The sequence below is a fragment of the Lissotriton helveticus genome, chromosome 5_1 (assembly GCF_964261635.1).
Source record: "Lissotriton helveticus chromosome 5_1, aLisHel1.1, whole genome shotgun sequence".
In the NCBI taxonomy this organism is placed as follows: Eukaryota; Metazoa; Chordata; class Amphibia; order Caudata; family Salamandridae; genus Lissotriton; species Lissotriton helveticus.
Genome location: NC_136065.1, coordinates 1,996,187,834 through 1,996,215,615, shown reverse-complemented (window position 1 = coordinate 1,996,215,615; position 27,782 = coordinate 1,996,187,834). Strand labels below are relative to the sequence as shown.

Below are 27,782 nucleotides of genomic sequence, written 5' to 3'. Positions count from 1 at the left end.
AGGCAACACAGCATGTGGCTTTTTAAGCAACTCAACTTATATACCTGTGTGAAGAGTGGGCCTGTACCACAAAGATAATGTGCCCACTCACCCAACTCTCTAAAAAAGCGGGGCATGACTTTGTTGTAGCAAATAGTGTCGGGACAGTCCTTTAAACAAGCATTAGCAATGCAATCGGTCTCACCTTTGGGACCTTATATGTATTTAGCTATGCAGCACATTAGCCTGGGTGCTGAAACATCTACTGTTCTTTAACAGGGAGGGAAAGTAAGCACCAAACTGCGTGACACGCCAGGTATGGGAACACATGGAGAGAAACATTGCCTTTCAACGGGAAATGGTATAGTCCAAAGCTCTGATTTGAATATAAAATCAGTGCCTTCGGTGGTCATATCACTGAAAATACAAGATTTGAAAAAAATATTGTCCAAGGGTGCTCGTGGAAGACAATTTCTATGGACTGGAATCTAGACAATGCTAAAGTGCTTCTGGTATTTTACTGACCTCTGCTGTTCATTTTCTATCAAGAAAGTTATATAGAGGCAGTTAGTTGCCGGAACATTTTTAAAAAAGAAAGTCCCTCGGCAGAAAGCAATTCTGGTATTTTACTGACCTCTGCTGGTCGTTTTCTATTGAGACAGTTAAACAGAGGCAGTTAAACAGAGAAAAAGTCCCTAAGTGGAAGCAGACAAGTCCTAGGACTGATCTCCAGAGCCCACAAAGTATATACACATATGAGTATATACTAAAGTGTATATATACTAAAGTATATAGTAAAGTACATACAAGATGTCTTGACTGCTTGACCTAAAAACCGTGACTGTCCGGTCAAATGCGGGACAAAATGATCACCCTACCCGGTGGGATATATTCCCCGTGTTGGAAGGACCACTGCATCAGAGGTTAGAGTTGGCAGAGCCAGCTGTGGCCCTGCTGATGGTAACTCACCATTTCCCCTACTTCTAAATGGTGCGGGGAAAGCATGGGTTTGGCAGGAGCAGCAATCCTCCCACTCCGTCAGGCCCGAAATGGGCTTTTAAAGGCCTTCCTCAGAGCCCACTAATGAGGCACTGACCTCTCTTCTTCTTTGTGTATGAAGATGCAGACGAACCAAGCCAAAGCGCTGTTGGAAATCTACCAGCTTATCCGTGACCTCCTTTGGTAGCCGCAGGCTTTGTTTACTCTACCTCAGTCTATATAATGTTTACCAGGTGCAAAATCCCAGCACAAAAATATGAAAGTAAAACAACTTTGACAAAGGTCTTTCACAGCACCCACAACGCGTGAATCTGGCGTCTCCCACTCCTCAACCAACCCTGCATCTGTTTTACCCAACGCTGCTCAGTGTCCGGAGTGAGTGACTCCGCATTTCATGGCATTCTTTAGTGTCTAACTATTCCCTTGAAACGGTTGCAGTGAGCCTGTCCTACCCTATTCCTTTTCAAATGTTGTAGTAGTCCTGCCTTGCCTATGCATGTAGTAGTGGTAACGGGTTTTTGGTTAACTCTGTTGAGACGCACCCATGTGCAGCCTGAGCTCTGTGGTCTCAGCTTCACTCTTCCTTGCTCGCTGTTGCCCTGCTGATTTAAGATCATTTTTGGTCGCCACTTCATCTTTTTGTTTATGAATTTATTAATATAAATAGTGTTCAGACAAGTTACTGCTGCCCGTGTTTCTAGGCCGCAAGTTTGAAACGATTCACCCACCAGACCTCGCAATGCACAAAGGTGTGGTAGCGCTGTAATGTCAGGCCCAGTTGTGTGGTGAGGGCAGGCCCCGTGTCTTGCTCAATGCTAGGGGTCTGCACCCCACCCGGCTCGCTTCGGCATGCAGAAGCTAGCTCGGTTCAATGGAGGCTCACAAAAAAGGGGCAGGGGATGGGGCTCCGCGTATATGGAGCTGTATAAAAGGTATCTTTGGGTGTTGTCTTGGAAGTCCTGCGTGCCTTAAACTGTGTGTGCGGATGCAGACAACAAAACAGCTGACAGCATTCAAGTCTACAAAGCATGTGCAGTGTTTCTCCCCCCCTCCCGCCCCTGCTGCAGCACCTCAAGAAGCACTGAGCCGAGATGAAGCACAATAATGGAAGAACTCAGCTGAATTTTGTTGTATGTGGTGTAGTCAGTACCCAGGCGAAGCGAACTGGACGGGTTACTGTAGCTCCCTCTCCGCCGCCTCCCCCATGCCCCCAGCAAGACAAGGCCCTCCGTACAAGCCGCCTCTGCTCCAGAGAGAGGGGCCTTGACCATGAAACCGTTAACTTGCTTTAGTGTCCGAGGACCCCACCTCCCTCTTTCAGGCTCCTAGAGGGATACAACAAGGATTTTCAATGCAATAGGACTAGCATTCACGCGAGACCTATTGCATTGCATCACGGACAACGTGAGGGGGGAAAGCATGGACAAAGGGAGGGGTTGGGGAAGCATGGACAACAGGAGTGAAGGCGGGGGTGAGAAGCACAAAAAAATGGTGCTCACTGTCTAAATAACACCTACAGTGTAACAGTCGAAGTAAAGGGTCCAGTAGCCATGGGAGGGTACAAATGACGACATGGTCATAATAAGGAGGGACTAACAAGCCTCATAATCAATCAGAAGACAGCATTTACAAAGGACAAAGACACAAGCTCATGAAAAAATGGGTGGGGCAGTGGGGGGGGGGGCTTCCTTCATGTAATTAACTACCACAGATCTTTCCATGAAAAGCGCTTGCGTGCTGACTCTAGGCTCGACCTAATGATTAATTACCCCCCGCCCCACTTGGAGTATACAATTACTGGTTTGCGACTGCAATAGCGTTTCCAAGCCATTGATACGTATTCTTGTGAGCCACAAGGAAACATTGGACACCCATTTCACACACCCTTTTTATTGGGACTCACAGGAACACACTTTGATCTTCTCTGTAGGACAGTGACAACTGTAGCTTAAAAACCCTTATATTTTTAGAAAGAAAGAACCTCCAAATAATTCTTCACTGGGAGAACACCAAATGTTATAGAACTACATCCAGCATCTTATCAGGAGAAGTCTGCCAACAAAATCTTTAAAAACGTAGTAAAAAAGTTACTGTTTGAGAGATATACTGCTCAATAGGATCTATGAATCTATAATTTATTGTTTAACTTTTTTTATAGATTTTATATCGCATAACAACAATACAGCATAAGCCACCTACAACCCTTGGCCGGTGGTAATTGCAGAAGGAGGCTTACTCAGTAGGTAGCTAGCCATCTAGGAGGAACAGAAATTAATGACAGATGTAGTTGGAAAGGAGAGGGGATGGGTAGGGGGGAGAAGGAGGGAGCGCTCCCCGCCTGTGCGAAGATGCCCTGCGCTGGTGAGTGCAGTCTTATGTTGTGCAACATGTTCTGGAGCGGTCAGTGGCAAGATCCGCAAGTATTGGGGACAAGATAACTCCCGACACTCGTCCGATAAGTACGGTAAACAAGGTCGCCACATATTTTCGAACAGGGGGAGTTCTTGTGTAGCTGCGGCAGTCAGTTTCTCCTTTCCCAATATTTCCCAAATTTTATGGAACCAATCTTGGCGAGTGGGTATCCTGTCCGTCCCCCACCTAGCTAGGCGAAGTTGCTTTGCCGCACCCAATGTAAGAGCAATAGCTTTGCCTCTGGCTGATTTTAGAGGGTAGGTGAGTGGATTAGGCAGCCCCATTAGGATGAAGCTTGGGAATTTAAGTATGTCTGTGTTGAACATACACCAGCCCAGACACCAGCCCAAGACACCAGCCCAGAATGATTCCAACCTGTGGCACTGCCATAAAAGGTGTGTGAGTGTGCCCTGCTGGCCGCATTGCCGCCAGCACAGCTCATCCCCCCTGTGGTCCCATGTGGCTACACAGACCAGGGTGAGGTACCAGTAGAGTGCTATTTTGAGGAGCATTTCTTTACTGGTGGTGTTGAGGGCTGATGTTTAAGCTCGATGTAAAATGTTCCACTCTTTTTCTGAAAAGGAGCGCTCACACTCTCTCTCCAACTAGCTCTTGCAGGAGACAGCGAAGGGTGCGTGGGCTGTGTTAGGAATGTGTAAATGTCGTAGAGCAATTTCTCATCTGTGGACCCTGTGAGAATCCATTTCTCAAAGGGCAGTAGGGGGCAACTCGCATGCGATTGGATCCACAGACGGGTCACCAATGCGCCACTGCCAGATAGTTCCATCTCGCTGTATCTGGAAGGGGGTAACCCACCAGCTTACAACTGGCCTCCTTCAACACCCTAAATCCTGATCTCGTGGCCGCGGGGGGTAAGTCCAGGATTCCTATCAGCGGTGTATTTGGGGATATCGGGTGGTGAGGTCATGTTTCTGCTGAACCCTGTCCCAGCCTCTGATCGATCAAGTGACTGGGGAGATGTATACACCCACTGGCCTGTGAGGCTTAAGTAGCCAAGGTATTTTCCAGATGCATGTACCCGCAATAGCTAGGTCTATGATACACCAGTGTTTTTCTGTGACTGTGCATGACCACTCTACCATATATCGCAACTGGGCTGCCAGGTAATACCTGCTGATGTTCGGGACCCCAATCCCTCCTGCAGCCAGTGTGAGAAAGGCTCGTGCTCTGGACATTCTTGCCCATTTACCTCCCAGATAAAATCCCAAATCAGAGCCTGCAATTTATCTAGTTGCAAAGTCGGATTTTTTCAGCCTCCTGGTGGGTCAAGTCCATGATCAAAGATTTCTGAAGATTGATTTTGTAGCCTGACGCCTTCCCAAACTCTGATAGCTCTGCCAAAGCGGCCTGCAGAGAGGTAGAGTGATCCGGGTGGGTCATGAGCACATTGTCTGCGCATAACATAATCTTGTGCTCCCTCCCTCCCATCTGAATCACGGTCACCCTCACATTGACCCTTAACCTCTTCGGTGCTCATGACTGCTCCCGGCCGTCATGAGTTACAGTAAGCGTGTGCTCATGACGGCCGGGAGCCGTCAGAACGTTGCCGCTCCGCCCACGCGCTGTGAATTCCCCATCTGTGCGGGAGAATTAATCAGTGGGCGGAGTTCTGACTGCTCCCGCCTGTCATGAGCACATGCCCACCGTGATTTATGATGGCCGAGAGCCGCCATGAGCACCGCAGTGCCACGCTCACCCCCTAGCCCCGTCCGCACGGCGGCGGAATTCGCGCCGCGGCAAAGGAGTTATTCGTCCTTCCAGCTGCTCCATGTAGAGCGCAAAGAGGAGAGGGAACAAGGGGCAGCCCTGTCTGGTCCCTCACCCTATTGGAATGGTGGGCGACTGTACCCCATTTATTTATTTATTTGTGTATAAGGTTTTATATAGCGCTGCTGGACCTGAGGGTATCAGAGCGCTTTACATGGGTTATTTGTTTTTGGAGAGGAAAAAAAAATGCGAAATAACATTTGTATAATGAGGTAGCATATACAAACAACTTAGAACAATAAAAACAGACCCAAATAATTACCAGGGCTAATTAAATCAAGATTTACATTAGAATACAGCGGGTCATGAGTAATATAGAAAGTCTGGTTGGGAAAAGCTAAAGAAGGAGGGGGGAAGCAGGAATGGCAGAGACAATTGAAGGGGAAGGGTGAGGAAGAACTAGGTAAGTGTAGGCTGGGGCTATAAGAGCATTTCATTATATGAGAGGGGAAAGGTAGTTAAATAGGGTAGCTATAGGAAGAGGGGGGAAGAGGAAGACAGGAGATCGAGAAGGGGAACCCAAAACAGTGAGAAGCAGGATGGGGAATAGTGCCCGGTGTAGGGATTAAGGACCCCAGTATTTGTTGAGAAGGTGCAGTTTTAGGGCTTTTTGAAGCTGTAGTAGGAGGGGTTGCAGCGTAATTCTATAGAGAGGGAATTCCAGATGGTAGGCGCATTTCCAGAGAAGGAGCTTGATTGTGTGGATTTCTTATTTAACAGAGGGGAAATGAGAGCGAGTATGTCAGTGCTCCTCAACACTCTAGAGCCGCCGGCTTTGTGGAGTTTGTCCGAGAGGTACCGCGGGGTGTTTTGATGGAGGGCTTTATGCGTGATGCAAGCGGTCTTGTGGGTGGATCTGCCTTCAATGGGGAGCCATTTGAGGGCAGGGGAGATGTGATCGAACCGTTTGCAATCTGTGATAAGCCTAGCAGAAAGGTTGAGAGCAGATTTGATTGGTGCTAAGTGGATTTTAGGTGTTCCAACGAGGATGGCGTTACCATAGTCGATTCTCGATAGGACCAGTGATTGGACAACTATTTCAAAGTCATCTGCAGGAATGAAGTGTTTGATTTTCTTGAGGGGATGGAGCGTGAAGCCAGTGCCCTTTGCTGCATTTTGTATGTGAGAAATAAGACTAAGGTTCCGGTCAATGTTAATCCCAAGGGATTTAACGGAGTTGTAAATGGTGAGAGAACAGTTTTGAGCTTTAAGGTCAGAGATCCAGGCTTGGATGGGAAGCAGGTTGTTTTTTGGTGAGAAGAGGATGATTTCGTTTTTTTTAGGGTTGAGTTTGAGGTGGTTGAAATGGAACCAGGATTGAATCTTAATCAGGGTGTCATTGAGGTGTAGGATATCAGAACGTGATTTAATCTTGCAGTAGATTTGGGTGTCATCGGCATTGAGGTGGTAATTGATTCCCGCTTGCTTAAGAAATAGGGTGAGAGGTTCCATGACGAGGTTGAAAAGAGAGGGAGAGAGTATAGATCCCAGGGGGACACCAAGGGAAACAGGCCTAGGTTTAGAAAGGCAGTCGAGAATTTTAATTTGTTGGGTTTTGTGTTGGAAAAAAGAGGAGACCCATTTGAGGACTGAGCCATTAAGGCCAAAACGATCATTGAGAGGGCTAAGTAAGGCAGAGTGGTTGACAGTATCGAAAGCAGCAGAGAGGTCGAGGAGAATGAGAAGGGAGGAATCACCCTTGTCAAGGGATTGATGAATGTCCTCAATTATGTTAAGCATGGCTGTTTCAGTACTGCAGCCCTTTCTAAAGCCTAATTGTAGTGGTCCAACAGACTGAAAGTGTCAATGTGTTTGTCCAATTGAAGCAGGGCACATTTTTCAAGGGCTTTAAGAGAGAAGCAGGAGGTTAGATATCGGATAGAGATTATTAAGGTTGTTTGGATCCGCTTGTGGATTTTTGAGGATGGGAGTGATTTGTCAAAGTTTGGAGGGAGACAGGGACACAACCCATAGCCAGAGAGGAGTTGATGATAGTGGTCCAATAGGGAGCAATGATGTGTTTTAAATCTTGGACAAGGTTAGCAGGGAGAGGGTCTCTGGTGTGAGAGGAAGGTTTAAGTCTGGTAATGATGTTAAGGACATCACGTACGGTAACTGGGTGGAAGTTATGCCAGGAGGCATTATTTCTTAGCAGGTGGTAGGTGGGGTTGTGTTCAGGCGAGGAAATGATGAGAGGCAGGAGAGAGGCGTCAGGGGGAATAGTGTAAAAGGAGAAACTTTGGGGGGAATGTCAAAGAGTGGGAAGGTACTGTGAGGGAGGGGGGTTAAGATGAAGGATTGATCAGTTTTGGTGATTTTTTCAGAGAAGAAGTTAGCAAATTCTTCACATTTCTCAATTGAGGCCATCAACTTGGGGAGTTGGGGGGAGAGAGGGTGAGGCTGTTTGGTTTTTAACAATACTGTACAATTCCCTGGGTCTATTTTTGGCCAGATCCAGTTGTGAACGGAAGAAGGAGGCCTTTTAGTTGAGAATGTGTTTTTTATACTTAGACCTGGCAGATCTTAGGAGGGTCAGATTTGTGGGGGACGGGTGTTGCCTGCAAGTACGGTCAATCATTCTAAGAGAACGTCTCCCTGTTGAGGTCAGCATTGAACCAGGATTTGGAGGAGGTGTTTTTTTGTGTTTTTTTGCTGGGGCAATTTGGTCGAGGAACTCAATGATGGATTTGTTAAAACGATCAGTGAGGTCATATGCATTTTGGGAGAGAGGAGTGAGTTGCAGTTGAGTTTTGACTCTGGTCCCCAACTCTGCCGGGGGAATAAGGTTAAGTGAGGGGTGGGTGTTAAAGTCTTTCCTGAGTGAAGAGAGTTCAGGGTAGAGAGATGGTGTTCTATGTTAGATAGTGTCTGGATTTTAAGAGAGAAAGGGATGGAGGCTGGGAGTTTAGGGGGGAGAAAAGTATGTTACAAGTTAGTCAGAGAGGAAGGGCTGGGATGAAGGAGGGGTGGGAACCCGGGGGGAGGGTGGAGAGGGGAGTTCAGGTTAAGGTTGAAGGGGGATTTTAGGGTGAAAAAGGGAATTCACAGGAACCGGAGGCGTTATATGCCATGGTACAGGGGCAGGGGAGAGTGGGGTGGGAATGCAGCCTGGTTATGGTGGGGGGGGGGTAACAGATAGGGAAGGGGAAATTAGTGTTAATGGAAGAACAGTAGGGGGGATCAAGGAGAGGGGGCTGGGAGAAGATAGAGGGGAATGGGAGGGATTTATTGTTAAGTGTGGAAAAGTCAAGAGGGGGGGAGAGAGCTTGAGTGACTGAAAATCCCGTTAGGATGTCAGGAGGATGGAGGGGTGCCAACGATGGAGGGGGATTGGAAGGCTGAGTTTGGGGGATTTCTAAGGTGGTGGCAGAGTCAGGGAGGGGGACGGTTAGAGGGGGGGGGGAGAGCGAAATGGCATCTTGTGATTGGGGGAGAATTAGATAGTAAGTGAGATAAGGTACTGTAATGTTGTTCAGAGATGGTGAGGTGGTTTTCTGAAGTTTGTATGAGGATATTTCCAGATTTGAAGATGGAGATCTCAATTTCACCTAGAAAAGCCGGGGAAGGGGTAGAAGAGAGTTTCAATCCATATGGGATTTTGCAAGATGTCATGATGGGGAAGTGGTGGAGGAAGACGCTTTTCCATTTAGAAGAGCGTTTGGAGTAGCAGATGTAGCTCACTTTTATAATGGAAGTGAGGCTGAGGTAGTTATCAACAAATAAGGTTTCTTGGTGACGTATTAAAAGTTTGTGTTTAAAGTTTTTCTTAGCGTTTGGAAAGGTTAGGGGGTTAGAGGATGGTCCAGGAGTTGGGGCCATGTGTAGTGATGGGTGAATCCTGTGCTATGAGGGGGTCATTGAGAGGAGGCAAGATGAATCAGCTAAAACAGTCAGGGGAAGATGGAATGATGTGTGGGAGAGAAATAGGAATGGAGTGCCGAGTGGAGGAGGACAAAGAGAAGTGGTAGAGGGAAGGTCTATGGTGGATATAAAGTGAATAATCACCAGACAGGGAGGGGGATCGTTCTAGGAGAGGGAACTAAGAGGCAGGAGATTAAAGGGGAAAGAAGTAGGGAGAATAGGGGTGGCTCACGACTGAGGGTAAACAAACTAGAGAAAGGGCCAAAGGTGGGGCTAAGTAGAAGAGCCTAATATCTGTTGTAAAGCAAAAACAATAGAGCGAAAAGAAGTAGGAGGGGAGCAGAAAGAACGGGTAGTTAAAGATATGGTTAGACAATTCAGTTCAACATGAAGAGAGGAAAGGGCTGTGTGCAAATATGATGATAGTCAAGCAGCAGGAAAAGTAATTGACACAAATACTAGCCTGGGGGCTGTATAACAGGACTGCACCCAGCTGCCCACGTGTTCCATCACCTGATATAAATACAGCCAGTGCACCCTGTCGAAGACTTTCTCTGCATTGATCGTCATATCAACTGATGGGACCCGAGAGCGTTGTACCTTGCCCAATCAGGGACAAAGCCTCTTCGTATTGTCACTGCATACTCGATCCGGGATGAACCCGGCATGGTCGGGGTCAACCAGACCCTGCACGTAGGGTGCCAAATCTATAATTTATGAGACAAGTTTTACAGAGATTGATTGCTCACTCAAAATTTTGCTCAGATTCTAATGTGACACCTAATCTGGGTATATCTTGCGTAAACTAGAACTGAAAAAAGAATTCTGAATACAGAACTCTAAAATTGGAAGCTTTAATGCCAGTATATTGCATGTATTATTTCACTTGACTTGTGATGTCTTTTTAACACATAGTAGCTGTGGTTGTTGTAGTTTTTAAAGCATAACATTTTGCACAGTGCAGGCTTAGTGTGTGCAAATCAATTTCACATATGAGGCACTAAGGACAATTTTGAGTTTGGCAGGAAGGGTGCTCCATCACAAAGGCGTCAGAGTAGCCTCTCCGCCAAATTGTAGGTCGACACACTACATTTAGAGTCGGGAGGGCCTTCAGTATTTCGATGGCAGAAACTACTCTGTCTCCACTGCCCACATACTCTTTTGATGTCCAGACAGAGTAAGGGCTGTCAGAGGTTTTACCATTTGTCTGCACACTCTATTTAAAGTGGGTGAACAAATGGAAAGTTGTCACTCTCCACCAACACCAGCTAAAAAATGGAGGTATGGACCCCCATGCCATGGAAACAAACCCCCATGGTGAAGGGGTCACTACGTATATTATTAAAAAAAAACTAAAAAAAAAACTTAAAAGTTTGCTACACAGCTCCGTAATGTTGACGGGGCCAGTACTGTTGTAACGGTGGTTCCTGCCAAGAAAAGAGATATCTGCCAGGCCTGCGGACAGCTCTGAATTTGGCAGGCAAGTACTCAGTCAGGGCAACAGAGTACTTTACTTAGTCGCCTCGAGTACAATCTGTCCGCTAAACTCAAAATCAGGCCCCAAGTGAATAAGTTGAGCCCTGGTGGGCAAGATTTAAAGTTTGAAAACCCCTTAGCTGCTCAATCCTCATAAGAGGCTCTTGCTTCAGGGGAAAAAAAACAATCAAAATATTCCCCAAACACGGTTTGTTTTCTCTGGGGACATCTGTGGATTCCGGTTAACATAATAGTTAACATGGTAGCACGGGAAACAGTGGTGTGAATGGTGTTGAGGAGAACCCCTTAAAATAGGATAACAATGGGTCTGATGTAACATGTTCCCTACTATCAGGAAAACTACGTTACTCTGACCTCTAAATGAGGCTAGGATTTGAGAGGGTACGGGTGAGATGTCAGTCTCATGTGCGCCTTCCTCTAAATCAGGCTTCAGGCATATGTGAGGGATTCAGTACAAGAGGCCCTATTCATAACGGGGAATTCACATGTGTAGATTTACTCATGTGTAAATTTACCTTTACTCTTTGTGTACACTTTGTAGAAACTTTCCACTCTGAAATGGTGAATAACCAAATGTAGTACAAATCTCCATACCCTCAAATTAGGTGGTGGAGCTAAATGTACAAGTGTAAAGGTACGATTTGTACATTTTTAAAATGTAGGAGGAGGTCTCTGCCACTGAGACCTTCCAATGGGTAAAAAAAACAATATTTGAAACGGTTCTTAAACTTTTAAAACATATATAAAAATTGTTGTATGTTAAATATTAATGTAAATTATTTTACATATTTTTGTACAATGTGGAGCAAAAGAAAAATGCCATAGCACTATTAACTTAATTATGAATTAAACAGTTCATACATTTATTTATATTACATTTAAAAAATATAATTTTTAAAGATGTATTAAACATATCGAACCTGAAATAAAAAGTTTATCTTTCTCTATAATGTAGTAAAAGTTACTTAGAGATATGTATAACATTTATAAAAAATTTTTTTTTTTTAAATGTTAGCTACATTTATTTTTAAATTAAAAAAAGGTTATCAAATAGTTATAATAAAATAATCTTTATGTTTTATATATATATACCAGTACTAGTGGTGGCCATGTGCAGTGCCGGTCTTACTCTAGGTCTAATGTGGAGTGCATTTATGACTGTTTTGGTACTATGTTGTCTGTAGTCGTTTTAAAAGTGTAGTATGTGTATCAGACTGGGATTCCTCTTTTTTCGGTGAGTGAATATCCTTACCTAAACCCCTACTTATCCCTCCCTAAATCCCTCCTTATTCTCTCTAAACCCCATCTGTTTAGTTGTACGTATTCCCGATTTAACAGCCACTTGTCCTGTCCCATCCCTCATTTACTACAAAAAAAAAAATATGTGGGAGGAGATCTCCGGAAAGAAAGGATAGACAAGGGGCAGACCTACATAGGAAGGTTCGTGAATACCATTTTGTAGTACATAAATAGTACTACTGTAGTACTGCTAAACATATAATAAAGTGCAGTTTGTGAATAGACTGCAAAGTTCTTACAATTTATGAGAACTAAAGTCACATATCACTTGTTATAGGCTGAATCATGAGTCTACTGTATGAAAATTATAAAAATGTTTATCATAGATTGAAGTCAACCACATAGGGTTGGCAGTAAGCTCTGTGCAGAGGAAGTTAAATCTATTTATAAGATGAACACCATGACATTAGGTAAATAAATATAGAGGCATTTTACAGAACTTCCATAGTGCTAGTCTGTATTTTACATTAATTTTATTATGATTGAACCTCTGAAGCACTTTTATAGCTTGAGCTTTAAATGCCTTAGAAACAATACAAAAATATACCCATATTCCAACTGAATATTTTGGTGATCTCATAAATACAGGCATTGGACTTTACTGGTATTTCCTTATAGTAACACCAGGACACGTTTGTAGTTTCTCACCCAGTGATTCAATGATCTGTATGTGCAGGTCCACTTCCTTCTTGTTAGTCTTCTCTTTCACCCCTTTTGAGGTATCATAAGCAGAATGCTGAGCTTTCACATTGTCATACCTGGGAAAGAGACAAGTGGGGATGATATCGAAGTTGGTAGTTGGGAAATAATATATTGTGTCAGATAAATGAGGGGAAGCTGAATAATGTAAACAGGTAGGGAGCAGACAGGGAGCACCCACTCTGTGAAAAATGAAGAATGGAACACCGGGATACATGAAATATAAGAACTACACCTGTAAATGATAGTATAGTGAGTGCACATGGTCATATAAATAAACATATTATTTTTGAAAGACAAGGGAAACCCAGCGGGTAGCCAAGAACCATGGGTATAACTGCGTTATAGAAACAAGGGTTCCTAGCTTATTCAAATTATTCACAATACAGTATAGCACACAATAGACTACTATACGATAACTTTCCACTGCCCAGCCGGGCAGGAAATTTATTTTTTCAATCAATGTCAATTTCAACACAATATTTTTCAGACAGATAATATGACACAAGCCTGTGCCGTACTTTGAAAGGAGAGGATAGAGAAAAGTGAAAGGGGTGTTTTCAGGCAAGGAAAAAAGAGCAAAACAGGGCACTTATAATTGAAAAGAAATAGTGACAGTGTCGCCTGGAGTGAAACAAACAATATGAAATTTTGAAATGCTACATGTATGTACACTCATAGGTGTCGACGTTTCGATCCCTTCGCTCAATTAGTTAATTGGGATCATCATCAGGACTTAAAAATTAGAGTTGCCTGAATGTAACAAAGCCTGTTGAAAAGATAAGAAAACAAGCACAAAGAAAAATCTTTAGAGAAATTGTGGAGAGCGGTCAACGCATGCCTTAAATTTCCATTATACATCTGAAATCACAGTTTGTGACATGTGCTGGGTGACAGTGCCATTTGTGAAGTACATAGTCACGTTGCATTTACATATTAACATCGAGCCTCGGAATCGCAGTGACTCAAGTGCAGAAAATATTTGGAGTTTGTGCACAACTAGTGACTGAGGGGATTGTGCAGCAATGTGTTTAGTGAATGGGGGATGCCCATAACTCAGTGAGCTGGTGTTTGAGCCGGGCCACATGCATGTCTGGTCTTTTTATAGTTTTTGGACCTTTTAACGCTTACTGGTCAGCACAGCACGTACCTCTATGTTGTGAGGTATTGAGTAAGGCGTCAGACTTGCTTCGGGCGCCCAGGGGTAGCGTCCAGGGATACAGTACTGGTCCTGGTTGAGGGGTTTAGATATTTCCCATCGTGGTTTTAAGCCGAGCTGTGGGAAAGATGCACTTTAGTATGCGTGGTGGGGGCGGGACAACGAACGAGTGATTTATTCAGGTTACCTACCCATTGTGAGCTCGTTTTAATACGTATATGTTTCCAATTGAATCTTGGGGCGAAATGGCTCGATTTCTGAAAGCGCCGATTTTTAACGGGCTGAAACAGATTATGTTCAAAATTATGTTTTTCAAGAATACAGTCCGGGGGGTCTAAACGGACAATTGTTAAGGGGGTTTTTACCTTATTTAGCGTTCTTGAATGGTACACTGAGGGCTCGATGGCCACTGGTAAATGGTTGAATAGTTGTGCACTCTATACTCGATCAATGTCGTCAATGTTGCGCTGCAAATTAAGTAGGGAGTTTAAAAGGCGCCCAATCTCTGAGAATTGGTCAGGATCAGACTGGAGCCATCGGGGAAGAGCCACTTACCGAGTAGAGTTGGAGCTCGCGTCTGGCCGGGATGCTTCGTTTCAATGCCGGTTACCGCTGGTATTCCCGGGCTTGCTAGTCATAGTGTAGCGGTCCGGTCACGTGGAGGCGACTTCGGGCGCCATCTTGGAACAGTGTCCACGTCATGAATAACTGAGTTATGGGCATCCCCCATTCACTAAACACATTGCTGCACAATCTCCTCAGTCACTAGTTGTGCACAAACTCCCAATATTTTCTGCACTTGAGTCACTGCGATTCCGAGGCTCGATGTTACTATGTAAATGCAACGTGACTATGTACTTCACAAATGGCACTGTCACCCAGCACATGTCACAAACTGTGATTTCAGATGTATAATGGAAATTTAAGGCATGCGTTGACCGCTCTCCTCAATTTCTCTAAAGATTTTTCTTTGTGCTTGTTTTCTTATCTTTTCAACAGGCTTTGTTACATTCAGGTAACTCTAATTTTTAAGTCCTGATGATGATCCCAATTAACTAATTGAGCGAAGGGATCGAAACGTCGACACCTATGAGTGTACATACATGTAGCATTTCAAAATTTGATATTGTTTGTTTCACTCCAGGCGACACTGTCACTATTTCTTTTCAATTATAAGTGCCCTGTTTTGCTCTTTTTTCCTTGCCTGAAAACACCCCTTTCACTTTTCTCTATCCTCTCCCTTTCAAAGTACGGCACAGGCTTGTGTCATATTATCTGTCTGAAAAATATTGTGTTGAAATTGACATTGATTGAAAAAATAAATTTCCTGCCCGGCTGGGCAGTGGAAAGTTATCGTATAGTAGTCTATTGTGTGCTATACTGTATTGTGAATAATTTGAATAAGCTAGGAACCCTTGTTTCTATAACGCATATAAATAAACATAAGCATTTCCTAAAGGTAAATGTGTAACTGGGAATATATACTATCAACTAACTAAATGAAGTGCGTCTCAAAAATACGAATGGGGAAAAGGAACATATTAACTGACCAAAATCAAACTACGTTTTGCCGTACAACTCCAAACATGTTTATGGTTTAAATAATCTTTAATGTCAAACAAGTAAATAATATACAAATGCTCTCAAAGTGAAATGGTAAAGAAAAAGTAGATATGACCACTAATAAATTGTCTTTATACAGTGCATTACACACTTCTATGGGTTTATTAATGCTGCAAATAATGAGCACTATAAAACACTTTAAATGTACTCAAGTTATCATCATCAAAAGATGGAAGATGGAGTCTGTCTATCAGGGATTTAAACTGCTGATCTTTCGAACACTGCATGGTTCAGCAAAAACCGTTACACTCTGTGAGCCCTACTAATGAACATCAAAATACTGCGTTATAAAATAATATTAGAAAATTAGGATGAAAACAGAAGCTCAGAAAGGGATACAAACGTAGAAATGAGAACAAACTAAAGAATGTGTTAAATATAAAAGGCAAAAGATAGACTAAAAACAACGAAAAAGAGTGTAGTAAAAATGAGCAAATAAACAATATAGGTAGCAGCAAAAAGTAATACACAAGCCACTTGAAGAGAATATATCAAATATGAGAAAATCAAAAGCAGTAGCACAAAGCGAATAAAAGACACACAGTAGACACTAAACAGAATGAAAACTAGGGGAGTAAAATATATAGAGAAAAAACAAAATTATGAATAGAATACATAAAAAGAAAGAAAGAAGTAAATAAGATAAAATATTAAAACTAGAAAATAAGAGGAAATGAGAAGAAAGTTAAAGCAAAATAAGAAAAAAAAATCATAAATCATAAAAGAACATACTGGTAAGAAAAGGTGAATATAAAGAAAAGAACCAATGAAAATGAAAAAAGAAAACTTAAGTAAAACATGAAATAAAATGGAAAAAACAATTAATAGGAAGATGAAGGGAGAAAAAAATACAATCAATATAGAAGTGCAATACAATAGACTTTCTCTCCGTGTTGAGTAGCCAGACTCCAAAGCAGAATAGGCACTCATGTTTAATCATTTCTAAATATCTGGGGCAAAACTAGTACCTCTCAGGGTACAAATATTGCAAAAGCTATGCTCCGAATTAAAAGATGCTGAGATATCAAAAATGGGCTCACGTAACACAAATACATAAGTAAACTGTAATGTAAAATAAGTCATCATAAAGGTTCCACATTCATGTTTTTATAAGGTGAGCTTTTAATAGCCGATTATCGTACCTGCTCAATGTGATTTTTACATCCTGGGAAGAGAAACACAAAAAGATCAACATCACACTAATAGAGGTTATATTCACAGTAAAATGTATTCACAAGTGCAGTAATTACAAACAAATATATACAAATAAAACAAATATATTAATAATGAATACATGCATTTTCAGTATTGATCTTTATAAATAAAGTACAGATTAACTTATGAATGCAGTCAGTGCAGTAAGAGTTTAGCACTTTATTAAAGTACACCATTAAAGCAAAAGTGACAAAGTATTTCTAAAAAATAGGATTAGTTCAGTTAAAAAAGATGACTGTTCTGCTTGTTAGGTTTGTATTCTTAAACACACACATTTTTGGGGGCAGAATGCAATCTCTGTATGGTGGAGATCCCTGTACCACAGATCTTGGACATTTGAAAAAAAATTATACTTCCTCAGTTAATAGAAAGAAAATGCATATATGCACTGGCGTCCAATTCAATAATTCAAACACAGGAAAATCTACCAGAGGAAATTATTAACTTTTATGCTTTAAATCTTTTATTGATATTTTCACCCGTAACAAGTACAGTAGCTACGGTAAGTCTTTGGGGCATGCAAACATCTGAGAGCGAGTTTGGCTACATGCCTTGCTAGAACTGGTACATAAACAACCCCCAAAAGAAGAAAGCAAACGAAAAGAAAAGAAAAGGAAACCCCATAAAACAAGAACCCCGCCCCAAACTCCCCCTTCCCCATCCTCAGTCACCCTTATGTTATGCCTGCACGCGTATGTGTGCGTACATGTGATTATTACTCGGTGAGTGCTCCGGTTTGGGGATCCCGGAGAGGCGTAGAGGTATTTAGGGCATGTTAACTCATGGAATTCTTGTGACAGTAATGACACATATGGGTTCCATACCTCTTGGAATTCGTCCCCCTTCCCCGCTAATGTCATGTTCCTAGAATGCGCCAAAGTCTATGCAGCCAGTTTGTACGAGTTGGAATGTGCACTGTGCCCCAATGGGCAAGGATGGCCTGGGCTGCCGCTCCCAGTGCTATGCCAATCTGCTGCCCACGGATGGATTTCAGAGGGTATGTTGGTGGGTTTGGGAGAACCAGCAATTTGCAAGTTGGAAACTGTGGGAGCTGCGTATTTAAGTGTGTGTCAATTTCATCAATAACCTGTGTCCAATAGTGCTGAATCTGCGGGCAGTCCCAAAGAATGTGTAGTAGGGATCCCTTGTTACCACAACCTCTCCAACAGCTGTCGCTATGTAAGGGCTTGATTCGCTTGAGTCAGACCGTGTGTAATACCAATGGGAAGTAATCTTAATGAGTGTCTCCGTGAGAGCCATGTTACGCGCTGTGTGGCAGGCCCTGTAGGCAACGTCTTCCCATTCCTTTGTGCTCAGGGAACGTCCCAATTCCTCCTCCCAGCGTGCCCTCCTCACGTGGAAAGTAAGAGTCTGTGTCTGAAGCAAGAGCGTATATAACTCCGCGATCATGCCTTTATCAGACTTTTTGGCCAAGAGCCATTTTTCATACTGGGTCAAACGACGTTGTGCTTTGGCCTGGTTGGATGGATGCAAGATCCAATGTCGCAATTGCAGATAGTGGAATCGCTCCGACTCGGGAAGGCCAAATTCCTCCCGTAGTTGGGGAAAAGAGAGCAGACCCTCTAAGTCAAAGAAATGGCCCATGCAACGGCACTCCGATGCCCTCCAAGTTGCAAATCCCGTTGCTGCATTGCCTGGAGTAAAGTCCTGGTTCTCAAACAAAAGGGGTTAGCGGGGATGGAAACGTAGTCAGGCCTTTTCTAGTGCTGACACTGACCCAAACTGACATTGTCGCTTGAGTTATTGGGGAGACATACAGCCTCTGCGGCCTGTGTGCTTTGGGAAGAAATGGGATCTTCCAGAGTGCCATCCCTGCTACTGCCCTGTCCTGGAAGAGCCAATGCTTCTCAAACTCAGGGCAGCTCTACTCCACCAGATAGTGCAGCTGGGCTGCCTTAAGTAGAGTTGCAGATCCGGGATTCCTAGCCCACCGGCCTCTGGGGGGAGTTAGCTCACGGAGCGCTTTATACATGGTTTCCGTCCCTGCCAAATAACTGTATTAGTTCTGATAGGAGTTTAGCGATCATACCCTGTAGGAGGAATGGTCAAAGAAGTACAATATCTTGGGTAGGGCTATCATCTTACAGGCGGCGATCCGCCCCAACCAAGAAATTCAAAGGTGCTTCCACCTCCTCAGGTAGTTTTTGCTGAATTTGCTGAAGAAGCACCCTTTAGTTGGTATCTAGCGTCACCTGAATAGTGCCAGCCAACTGAACCTCCAGATATGGAATAGTCTCTGGGGCCTACTGCACCGGGAACTGGGCAGCGAGGAGGTCCACCGTGCTCCGAGGCACCGAAAGGTTGAGTGCCTGGGTCTTACTGGTATTGATCTGAAACCCAGAGGCTTCCTCGAAGGCCCTCAGTTCCCCCATAAAGGCCGGTAAAGAAAGAATCAAACTCACCAGGGAAGCCAGGACGTGGTCAGCATAAAGGCTGATGCAGTGCCTGTCTTCCCCAAATGGGACGCCGACTATGTCCGGGTGATCTCAGACCCTCTGGGCCATAGGCTCCATATACAAAGCGAATAATAGGGGTAAAGCGGGCAACCCTGGCGAGTGCCTCTATGTATGGAGAATGAGGATGATGTGAAAACATTAATTCGGACCGACGCGGAAGGGGCTAAGTAGCAGTTTAGGATGAGAGTTCTGCATTTGTCCCGAAACCCGAAGTGCGTCAGTACCTGATCGAAATACGGCCAGTCGACCCGATCGAACGCCTTCTTGACGTCAACCGCTAGGAGCATGTATTCTCCCTGAAACCTATTCGCCTTGTCGATAATATGCAATGCTCTCTTTATTTTATCGCTGGCCTGTCTACGGGTTATGAAGCCCGCCTGATCCGGGTCCACTAAGCATTCATTGATTCTATGGGCTATGATGCTCGTGTAGAGTTTGAGGTTGATGTTCAAGAGGGAGATCGGTCGATAGGAGCTGCAATGTTGAACATCTTTACCAGGCTTAGGGAGGACTATTATGGAGGCTTTAGGCATATCAGGAGGGATCGCCCCAGGTTCCGAGAAGGAGTTAAATAGTTTTGTAAGAACAGGGGCTAAAATGGAACAAAAGGCTTTATAAAAGGCCGCTGAGATCCCATCCGGACCTGGCGACTTTGCAGGCTTGAGCCGTGCAATCGCCAAGATAACCTCCTTGATGCGGATATCCTCAGAGGGAATCTGGGAATTATATAGCTGTTTGTAAAAGACTTTAAAGGCGTTCGCAATGTTGGGGCTGTCCGTGACCAGGGTCCCTGCGGATGAGAAAATCTTCTTGATACCCTGTTCTTGATGTTTGACCCGGAGGGTGTTAGCTAGGTGGCGGCCACACTTATCTCCCCCAATATAATAGGAGTGTCGCAGACACAGGGCCGAGTATTCAGCCCGGTCTGTTTCTAGGGCTGCTAGTTGCGTGTGCATTTTGGAGAGCTGGCGCAAGGCCCGTGGGGCTCCCGTGCGCTGATGTATGCGCTCAAGTTCCCTGGTTTGCCTGCTGAGGTCCTCCCTTTTTTCCTTACGCATCTTTTTGTCTGCTGAGGAAATCGCAATACATTTCCCCTGAATCACAGCTTTAAGTGCCCCCCATAATGTGGCTAGTGAGATGTCGGGGTTTCTTTATGTGTGAGATAGTCTTCAAGTGCGTGTTGTATTTGGTTCTTGACCTCCTTGTGGAGTAGCATGGAGTCACACAACCGCCAAGTCCTGGGGGGAAGCGAGGCGGGAGGGACAGTGCAAGAATGATTGCTCTGTGGTCGGACAGCTCCACAGTGTGTATATCAGCATCTTGTATAAGCCGGAGAATTTCGTTGGAGCCTAAGAAATAGTCCGGCCTGGCATATGTTTTGTGGGCTTTAGAGTAGAACGAGTATGCCCTGACAGTCAGGTGGATGGCCCTCCATAAGTCAACCACCCCTACCTGCCCTAATCGTGACAGACCCTCCACAGACAGCGCCCCGATTGGCCATGCCTCTGAGCCGACCTGTCCATTGCATTATCAAACACCAGGTTAAGGTCCCCTCCTAGAAGTACCAATTGGTCCCCGGTACCCAATGCCCTCTCCGGCGCCCCATGTAGAAACCCTTCCTGCCTCTCGTTGGGGTTATAAATTGTGTCGATCCTGAAGGACATTCCCGCAATGGCAAACCTATAGATCAATAGGCGCCCCCTAATTTCCTCCAGTTTCTGCTCTACCATCCCATGGAAGGACCTGGCTACTAGAATAGCCACTCCCACCGTCTTGGAGGAGGCGGAGGAGAAACATTTCTGTGGGAAAGCCCTTGATTTCAATCTGTAACAGTCACCCGGTAAGAGGTGCGTTTCCGGCAGTAGGCAGATATCTGCCCGGGAGGCCTCCAGATAATTATCACCTGCCTCTTGATCGGGTTATTAAGCCCGCACACATTCAGTCTTAATATGCTAAGAGGGTGTCCTGTCATGTACGCCTCGGCCTAATGCCTGCTCCACCCGACCCCTTCCCTCTATTTCCCCCATCCGGAACTCCGGACGCTATACCGAGCTCGGAAACAGTGCTGCATGAAAAAGGTTGCGCTACACCTCCTGGGGGAGTGTGGGCCCCAACTAATTCCCTATTCAAATTAACAAACAACAATAACAAAAAAATTTTATGCATTCTTTCTTCTAGTCCTATGGTAGAACGGAACCACATGGTGAGTCCAAGAGGGTGATGTACTGTGGCCTGTAGCCCAAATTCCCCCGCCCTATTTTCATCTGTAAAACGTGCAGTGGTAACTCAGAATTCAGGGGGTAGCAGGTTTAGCAACCGTGGAAGGGCCCGCATCCAATGCTGCCTGTCGGCCCTTAGCGATCTCCTATGGGTGTGGCTTAGCTATTGCCCGGCGTCACCCCACTCTCTGCCAGCCACTAGTTGTCGCTCTTTGTGAGGTAGGTAGTACAGTCTCCGTGTGCTGCTCCTCTGCAGGTTAAATTTCTAGAACACGGCATGTCTCTGCAAATGAGCGGAGTTGAAGGAGTTTATCGTCCCAGCGAAAAATTCAGCGAAAGGGGTGGTCCCATGAGTAGGATATGCCCAGGTTGCGGAGGTGTGCCGTCGCCGGGTGGAACGAGCGATGTTTTTGCAAGGTAAGCGCTGCAAGGTCTTGAAAAAAGGTGGGGGATTGGCCTTGAAAGACAACAGGATGTGAGCTGCGTGCCGTGCGGTTGTGCCTACCGTCTGGCCGAGCTCACCGTGTGGAAAGCTGCAGTGAGGGGAGGCGTGGCGCGGCCGGCCTCCGCATCCGCGGCCCACCCCTTGCGGCCCAGACGCAGAAACCGCGGCACTCGCTCCGCCCTGTACTATCCTAGGGCATGCGCGTTGCGGCTACCACAGCACGCCTCTCGCTCTGGCTCAGGGCGACCTCGCTAACCGCTCACAGCGAGGTCGCTCGGGGGCTGCGGAGCTACCAGCCTGCTCCGGATCTCGTGTCGGCCCCTCCGATGCTGATGAAACCAATTACTAACTTTTTTTTTTTTTAATCTTTTTAATTTTTTAAAACAGAAAATAAACAGACATATCCGGTGCCATACATACATCCATTAATGACGAGGTGAATTAATACAAAAACAGGATAGACGTGAAGCAGCAAAGATATTTGAGAGGCTCACACTATTAAGCACAAAGTAGAATTTGCGACAATATAATCAGTAAACAGTTTAGTTGCGGATCCTCAAAATCCTCCCACCCATGAAATCAAAACAGGAGAATCACGGCAGCCGTATACTAGAAGTTAAGGATCAAAGTCAGGATATTTCGCCAATATTACGGTTAAAGGAAGACTGAGAAAAATTGAAAAAGAGAAAAAAAACATATGGACGATAACTAAAAGAAAACAATAAACCCATCCCCCCACCCTGCACCCCTGCAAACGGCTATCGCCTAACTCCCAGTAGCAGCGTGCCTGTCACCCCAACTAACAAGGTTCTACAAAAAGAAAACTACCGAAGTAGAGAAGAGAAGTGGGGAGGGTATATACGTACGGGCTCCCGGTCGCCCCTCCCTCCCGCCAGAACCAAGGGTCCCCAAATTGAGGTAAAAAAATCTATAGAACATCAAATATATATCTCAACAGGGAACCTTCAAACACCGCCCAGCCTCACTATAGCATAAGTTTAGCAGATCCCGTGTCCGTCGGTATGTGAGTCAAACCCAGTCTTTCGGTCTCATCCTTGCCCCCTCCGATCAGACACATGAGTCCCCTCCGGATAGACCACCTCTTCCACAGGACAATTCAAGTACGAAGAAACTATAATAGAACTTAATGCAAGACAAGATAGCAGAACAAAAGTGCCGCGAACATCGTCAGATCCAGAGACTCCCTTCCCCGTTACGATCTCCCAGCGTTCATTCGTCCGCCATCTTAGCGGCTCCGATGTATAGGGAAGTGACGCAGTTTCATTCCGATAACAATACTTGTCGAAAGTTTCTGGGGTGGGAACATCAATTAGTCCTTCCATAGTCAGCAGCGATCGTAGGTTTAACAATCCATTTATGGCATCGAGCTTGTGCTCATCATCCAAAACACTGGTCTAAGGCTCCGATACCTCACACAATAGAGGGTCTACTTCATTCATCAGAGTGGCCATCTTGGGTGTCTCGGTTGTCGCTATTTCTTGTAGTGGAGTGGGGTCCGGTCCAACTCGTACCATCTCAGCCAAGCGCGCCATCATCTTCTGAATGCGGTCTTCAACGTACACATGAGTTGACACAATGGCTGCCAATACAGTTCGTAGCGACGGTTCACTCACATTCCGGTCAACCACTCCTCGATCGGTGTCGATCATGATCGCTTCCCCGAACAGGATCGATCTCTCAGAGAGGGACTGGCAAATAGGGAACGATCGACTGCAGAGGGAGACTTATCAATGGTTTCGTTGATATCCTAGGGCCACCACCGCCGGCGGAGATCCAAACCCAGCGAACACCAGCGGGCCCGTTACCGGGTCACCGGGCAGGGCCCCCGTCCACAGCTGCAAGTTTAGGGCCGTCACCCCTCCTCCAACTTTCACCGAGGCAGTCAACCGTCATCCACATCAATCCGAAAAGAAATTTTTCCACTCCGGTAGACCGGACCCAATCACACCACCACAGCCGATGTTATTCAACTGAGACCCGGATGGGTCAGTACTCGAGACCCCGACTTCCGGGCAGATCTAGGCCGCAAACTTCCACTCGACATATCTTCGTCAGCCGAGCAAGTAGAGATCTCGGGATAGCACCATTAATCTCACAGCAGGTTCATACACACTTTAGCTGGGCGCAAGAACAGGATAAATGACAGGATAATCCGGCGGGAGTCTACGCGACCATCTTGGTTGCTAGCGTAGCTCCTGCCCCCCAATTACTAACTTTTAAAGCCAGTTGATACAAGTGGCGAGACAGGATTGAATGTCTAGTCTCTCTCTGTCCTAGGCTACTGGCTGCTCTCAGTGATGTATGACATTGCCCTGGCCCCATTCAATGTGTTTTAATTTACTCTCCAACCAAAATGTGCTGTGAAAACTTGCTTCTATATAAGAAATTCGGTTTGCAGATTTTCTCAATATTACAAAATCGGCTAGCCCATGTTTTCGGAGTGTGTCTAGCTTGTGTCAAAGAGAAGAGCCTTCTCTATCCAACAGTTTGTGTAATGAACGTAATGTTGATCATTAGCTATCACTCACTGTTGCCACAGTACAGACGGCCAAATAATCAGCATTTTTATTAAATGTATGGCCAAAGTCTCTGAACGGACAAATGATGCTAACATATGAAGTATACTGTAGGCAACGGACTAAGAGTGGTGCTATCTTTGTGACTGTTCTTTGAACACACACAGTCCATGTTTTAACTCAATCTTTCACATTTTATATATCTCAGTGCAGTGCATTTTCGAAGGACGCAATGACGAGAAGATGAAACAATAGACATCTTAGCTATCCATTTTGAATTATTTGTATCTTTTTATGATTTCACCCTTTATTCATCATGTGTTTTATTAGATTGCGCTACACTGCCTTTAGCAGAACAAACATCCCTCTTAATGTGCAAAATGTTGAAAGTCCAAGGTATTAGCTAACATTATAATATATATATATAATATTGTATCAAATATATATATATATATATATATATATATATATATATATATATATATATATATATATATATATATATATATATATATATATATATATATATATATATATATATATATATATCGTTTTAATTAACTGTACAATAAAGGTTTATACACAAAGGGCCTAATTATGATTTTGCTGGTCTTCCTGTAGGGCCACCATCACTGCGCCCACAGGAGGACGGCTGAGACCATGGTGCACTGGCACGTCAGATTCCTTCTTGAATCTAGGGTGAGCGGGCGGTGCTGCTGCGGTGTCACAGCAGTGGATGGGTTAGGCTCATAGGAGAGCCTTAACAGCAGACCGCCGCTGTGACAGCGTCTGCAGCACCTTCCTGCATGGTGTCACAAAATGCAGAAATGGGGGTGGAATGCCAGGGGGGCACCAAGCACAGAAGCAGCAGGGAGCCCTGTTAGGGCCCACCTTACTTGCATGTCCACCACCATTTTCATGGCGGGCTCACTGCCATGAAATGGGCGGTGGAACTTTAACTTGGAATATACTTGGCAGTGCAAAAAAAACTATGGATTTAACCCAGATCTCTTGACTGGGGGTGAATGTTTGATTTGCTCTGCATTCTGTACATCATATGTGTGTCTTTCCATTTCTCCCCTTAAGTGCACCAGGTATGCCCAGACATGAGTCCCGGGCTCACTGTGCCACTGAATTCATGCTAGCCTGGCTGATGAGGGGCGATGCCCTGAAACCGGTCCCATGATACTTGTTTCTGGTCCAGGGAGGACCTGGCTCTGCAGTTCGGGCTGGACTGTTCCCATGAGGCACAGTGTCCAGACTGATTTGCATATGGCTGGGTCTAAACTGGGGTGGCATGGTGAGCAAAAGAACAATGTTTTTAACCCAGATCTCTTGACTGGGGGTGAACGTTTGATTTGCACTGCATTCCGTCCATCATCTGTGTCTCTTTTGGCACAGCACCACCAGCATATTCCTGCCAATTTCCACACCACCACAGTCACCGGATCTTGGATCCCAGCAGAGGTGGCGTCCGACTGTCACACTCGAAATACGGCAGGCGGACCTGCAGTGGTGATGATGGTAGTTGGACCACCACCGAGATTACAGCGGTACCAGGACCACAGTACTAACATCCTTCTCTGTGCTCTTCTGCCTGAAAGGTATTGCTGTTGAGGGCCTTTGATCTCACAGCTTTCCCACACCACCAGTCACAGCCTCACAAATGCTGTATGAACTGCCTACACTGCTCCAGGTCAGACTCTCCTCTCTCTCATCACTCAGACACCTCACTCACATGGATTTGCGTGGGCCAGACTATTTACCCTGGCATTCTATAATCTCTCAAAACACATCAGGCCACCCTAGAATGTTACTTTTTCTCTATATCCAATTCACTGGGAATCCTAGAATTCATGACATCATCCCGTCAGACTAAAAAGCTGCCTGTATTGGAGCGAATCATATATGTGAAATTGGCATTTTAAAAATGCAAAACTGCACTTTTTCAAATTTTGGTTTCTGTGAGGAAATAAATAAACACACACCTATTCGAATGGTATTAAAGGTATGACAAAAGGTGGGAAAGTGATTGCATTTGTCAGGTGAACTCTATAATATAAATGTACATTTATTTTGTCGCTGTCTAATAAGCAGTTTCTATGTATGTTATTCAAATCACAGAGCGTGCTTATATTTCCCTGAAGGTAGTCGTCTGCAATAAAACAGAGATTCATCAACGCTTAGAGTGCTGGAGATTGGGACTGTTGAAGGTTTATCATACACCACATTAGAAATCAGGTGCTGTAGCAATACTGATGAAATCACTAAAGACTTCCTCTTGTCTTCAGACCACAATGCTCCACCAGTTGGAGACAGTGCCCAGCTATATGACCAGAGTAACAATATGCAGTATCTCCGTTTCCTCTCTCATCCTAATCCCTTTCTCCAGGTATACTTCTAAGAAACATGTTATTTCCTTTATAGTTTGCAGTGGAAGAGGTGTGGATGCATACTTTGCTCTCATTTTATCCAGTTTACAAGGTTAGTGATTTCTGAAACTAAGGAAGGTATGGTCCTCATCTAGTTCTCTAGATTTATAACATTTTCTTACCTTCAATAACTCCACATCCTGCTGCTGACACTTCGTTTCAATCTCTGTAATCAGGCTCCTGAGGTCAGACTGCTTTTCTTTTAATGTGGTCAGTGTATCCTCGATGCTCTGCAGACTCTTCTTCTCTTCCTCCTCCAGGTTGCTGAGGTGACAATGTTTTTCCTTCTCCAAAAACTTTTGCAGCTTTTCAAACTCATTAGTGATTCGCTCTCTTTGGCTCATGATCTGTGACTGGAACATCAAAAGAAATCACATTTTCACATTACTTGCACTTCAGGAACATGTACAGGTAATAAATGTATCAATCATCCCTCAGCCTGACAAATTATGCTGCAGGTTGTCTTATCATTCACTAGGTGATTGAGGGTCACAATATATCACCAGAGAAAGAGGCGTCCAGAAGTACAGCTCGAGGTAGAGCAGGTTGTTCTTGCACGGACATTTCCTATACTGCTATTTATAATCTTGGTGGAAGAGGGTTGGTGTTTTGTTGTAGTAGAAGAGAATGGACCTAATGTATTCTAAGCTTTAATAGAAAAACTGAATTATTTATGGGTAAATTTAAACAGCGCTGGCCATTAGTCTTAATTTGCAGATTGGGAAGGCATGGATCTGAGATTGGTTTTACGGTGCGTTAGGTTGTCTGCTTTGGTAAAGTGTCGTGGGTGATGATAGGTGCTATAACCTTATAGGAGATACATCGGGAAGTAGAATCCAAGCCTCCAATCCACAGGAAGACAGCTGTGGTCCCAGGTCACAGCAGCAGAGATCTCCACAAAGAAATATGCATCAAGTGTTATTTATGTTTTTGTTTGTGGCAGCCCAAGCTTGATGGCAGTAAGTTATAAATAATGATACACTATATAAAAGTAGAGAATATGTTTTAGTGGCTGCAGTTAGTCAAAGAAAGTCCTTAGTCAAAAGAAATCTCATGATCTGAAACTGAACTAAAGTTGGATGTTGGACTTGGTTGAGGAAAAGATCTTGTATGAGAAAGTCTGGCAAGAGTTCTTCTATCT

General features: G+C 44.6%; 1 protein-coding gene across 2 annotated transcripts in view; it reads right to left on the bottom strand.

Annotated features, from left to right (window-relative positions):
• LOC144756148 (E3 ubiquitin-protein ligase TRIM39-like) overlaps window positions 1-27,782 on the bottom strand; it is a 244,814-nt gene that overhangs the window by 96,902 nt on the left and 120,130 nt on the right. For both annotated transcript variants that reach the window (XM_078645722.1, XM_078645724.1), the window contains exons 3-5: window positions 26,764-26,994; window positions 16,459-16,481; window positions 12,484-12,593 (exon numbers count right to left, since the gene is read on the bottom strand). In XM_078645722.1, the coding sequence (XP_078501848.1) occupies window positions 12,484-12,593; window positions 16,459-16,481; window positions 26,764-26,994 (364 nt within the window). The remainder of the gene's footprint in view (window positions 1-12,483; window positions 12,594-16,458; window positions 16,482-26,763; window positions 26,995-27,782) is intronic.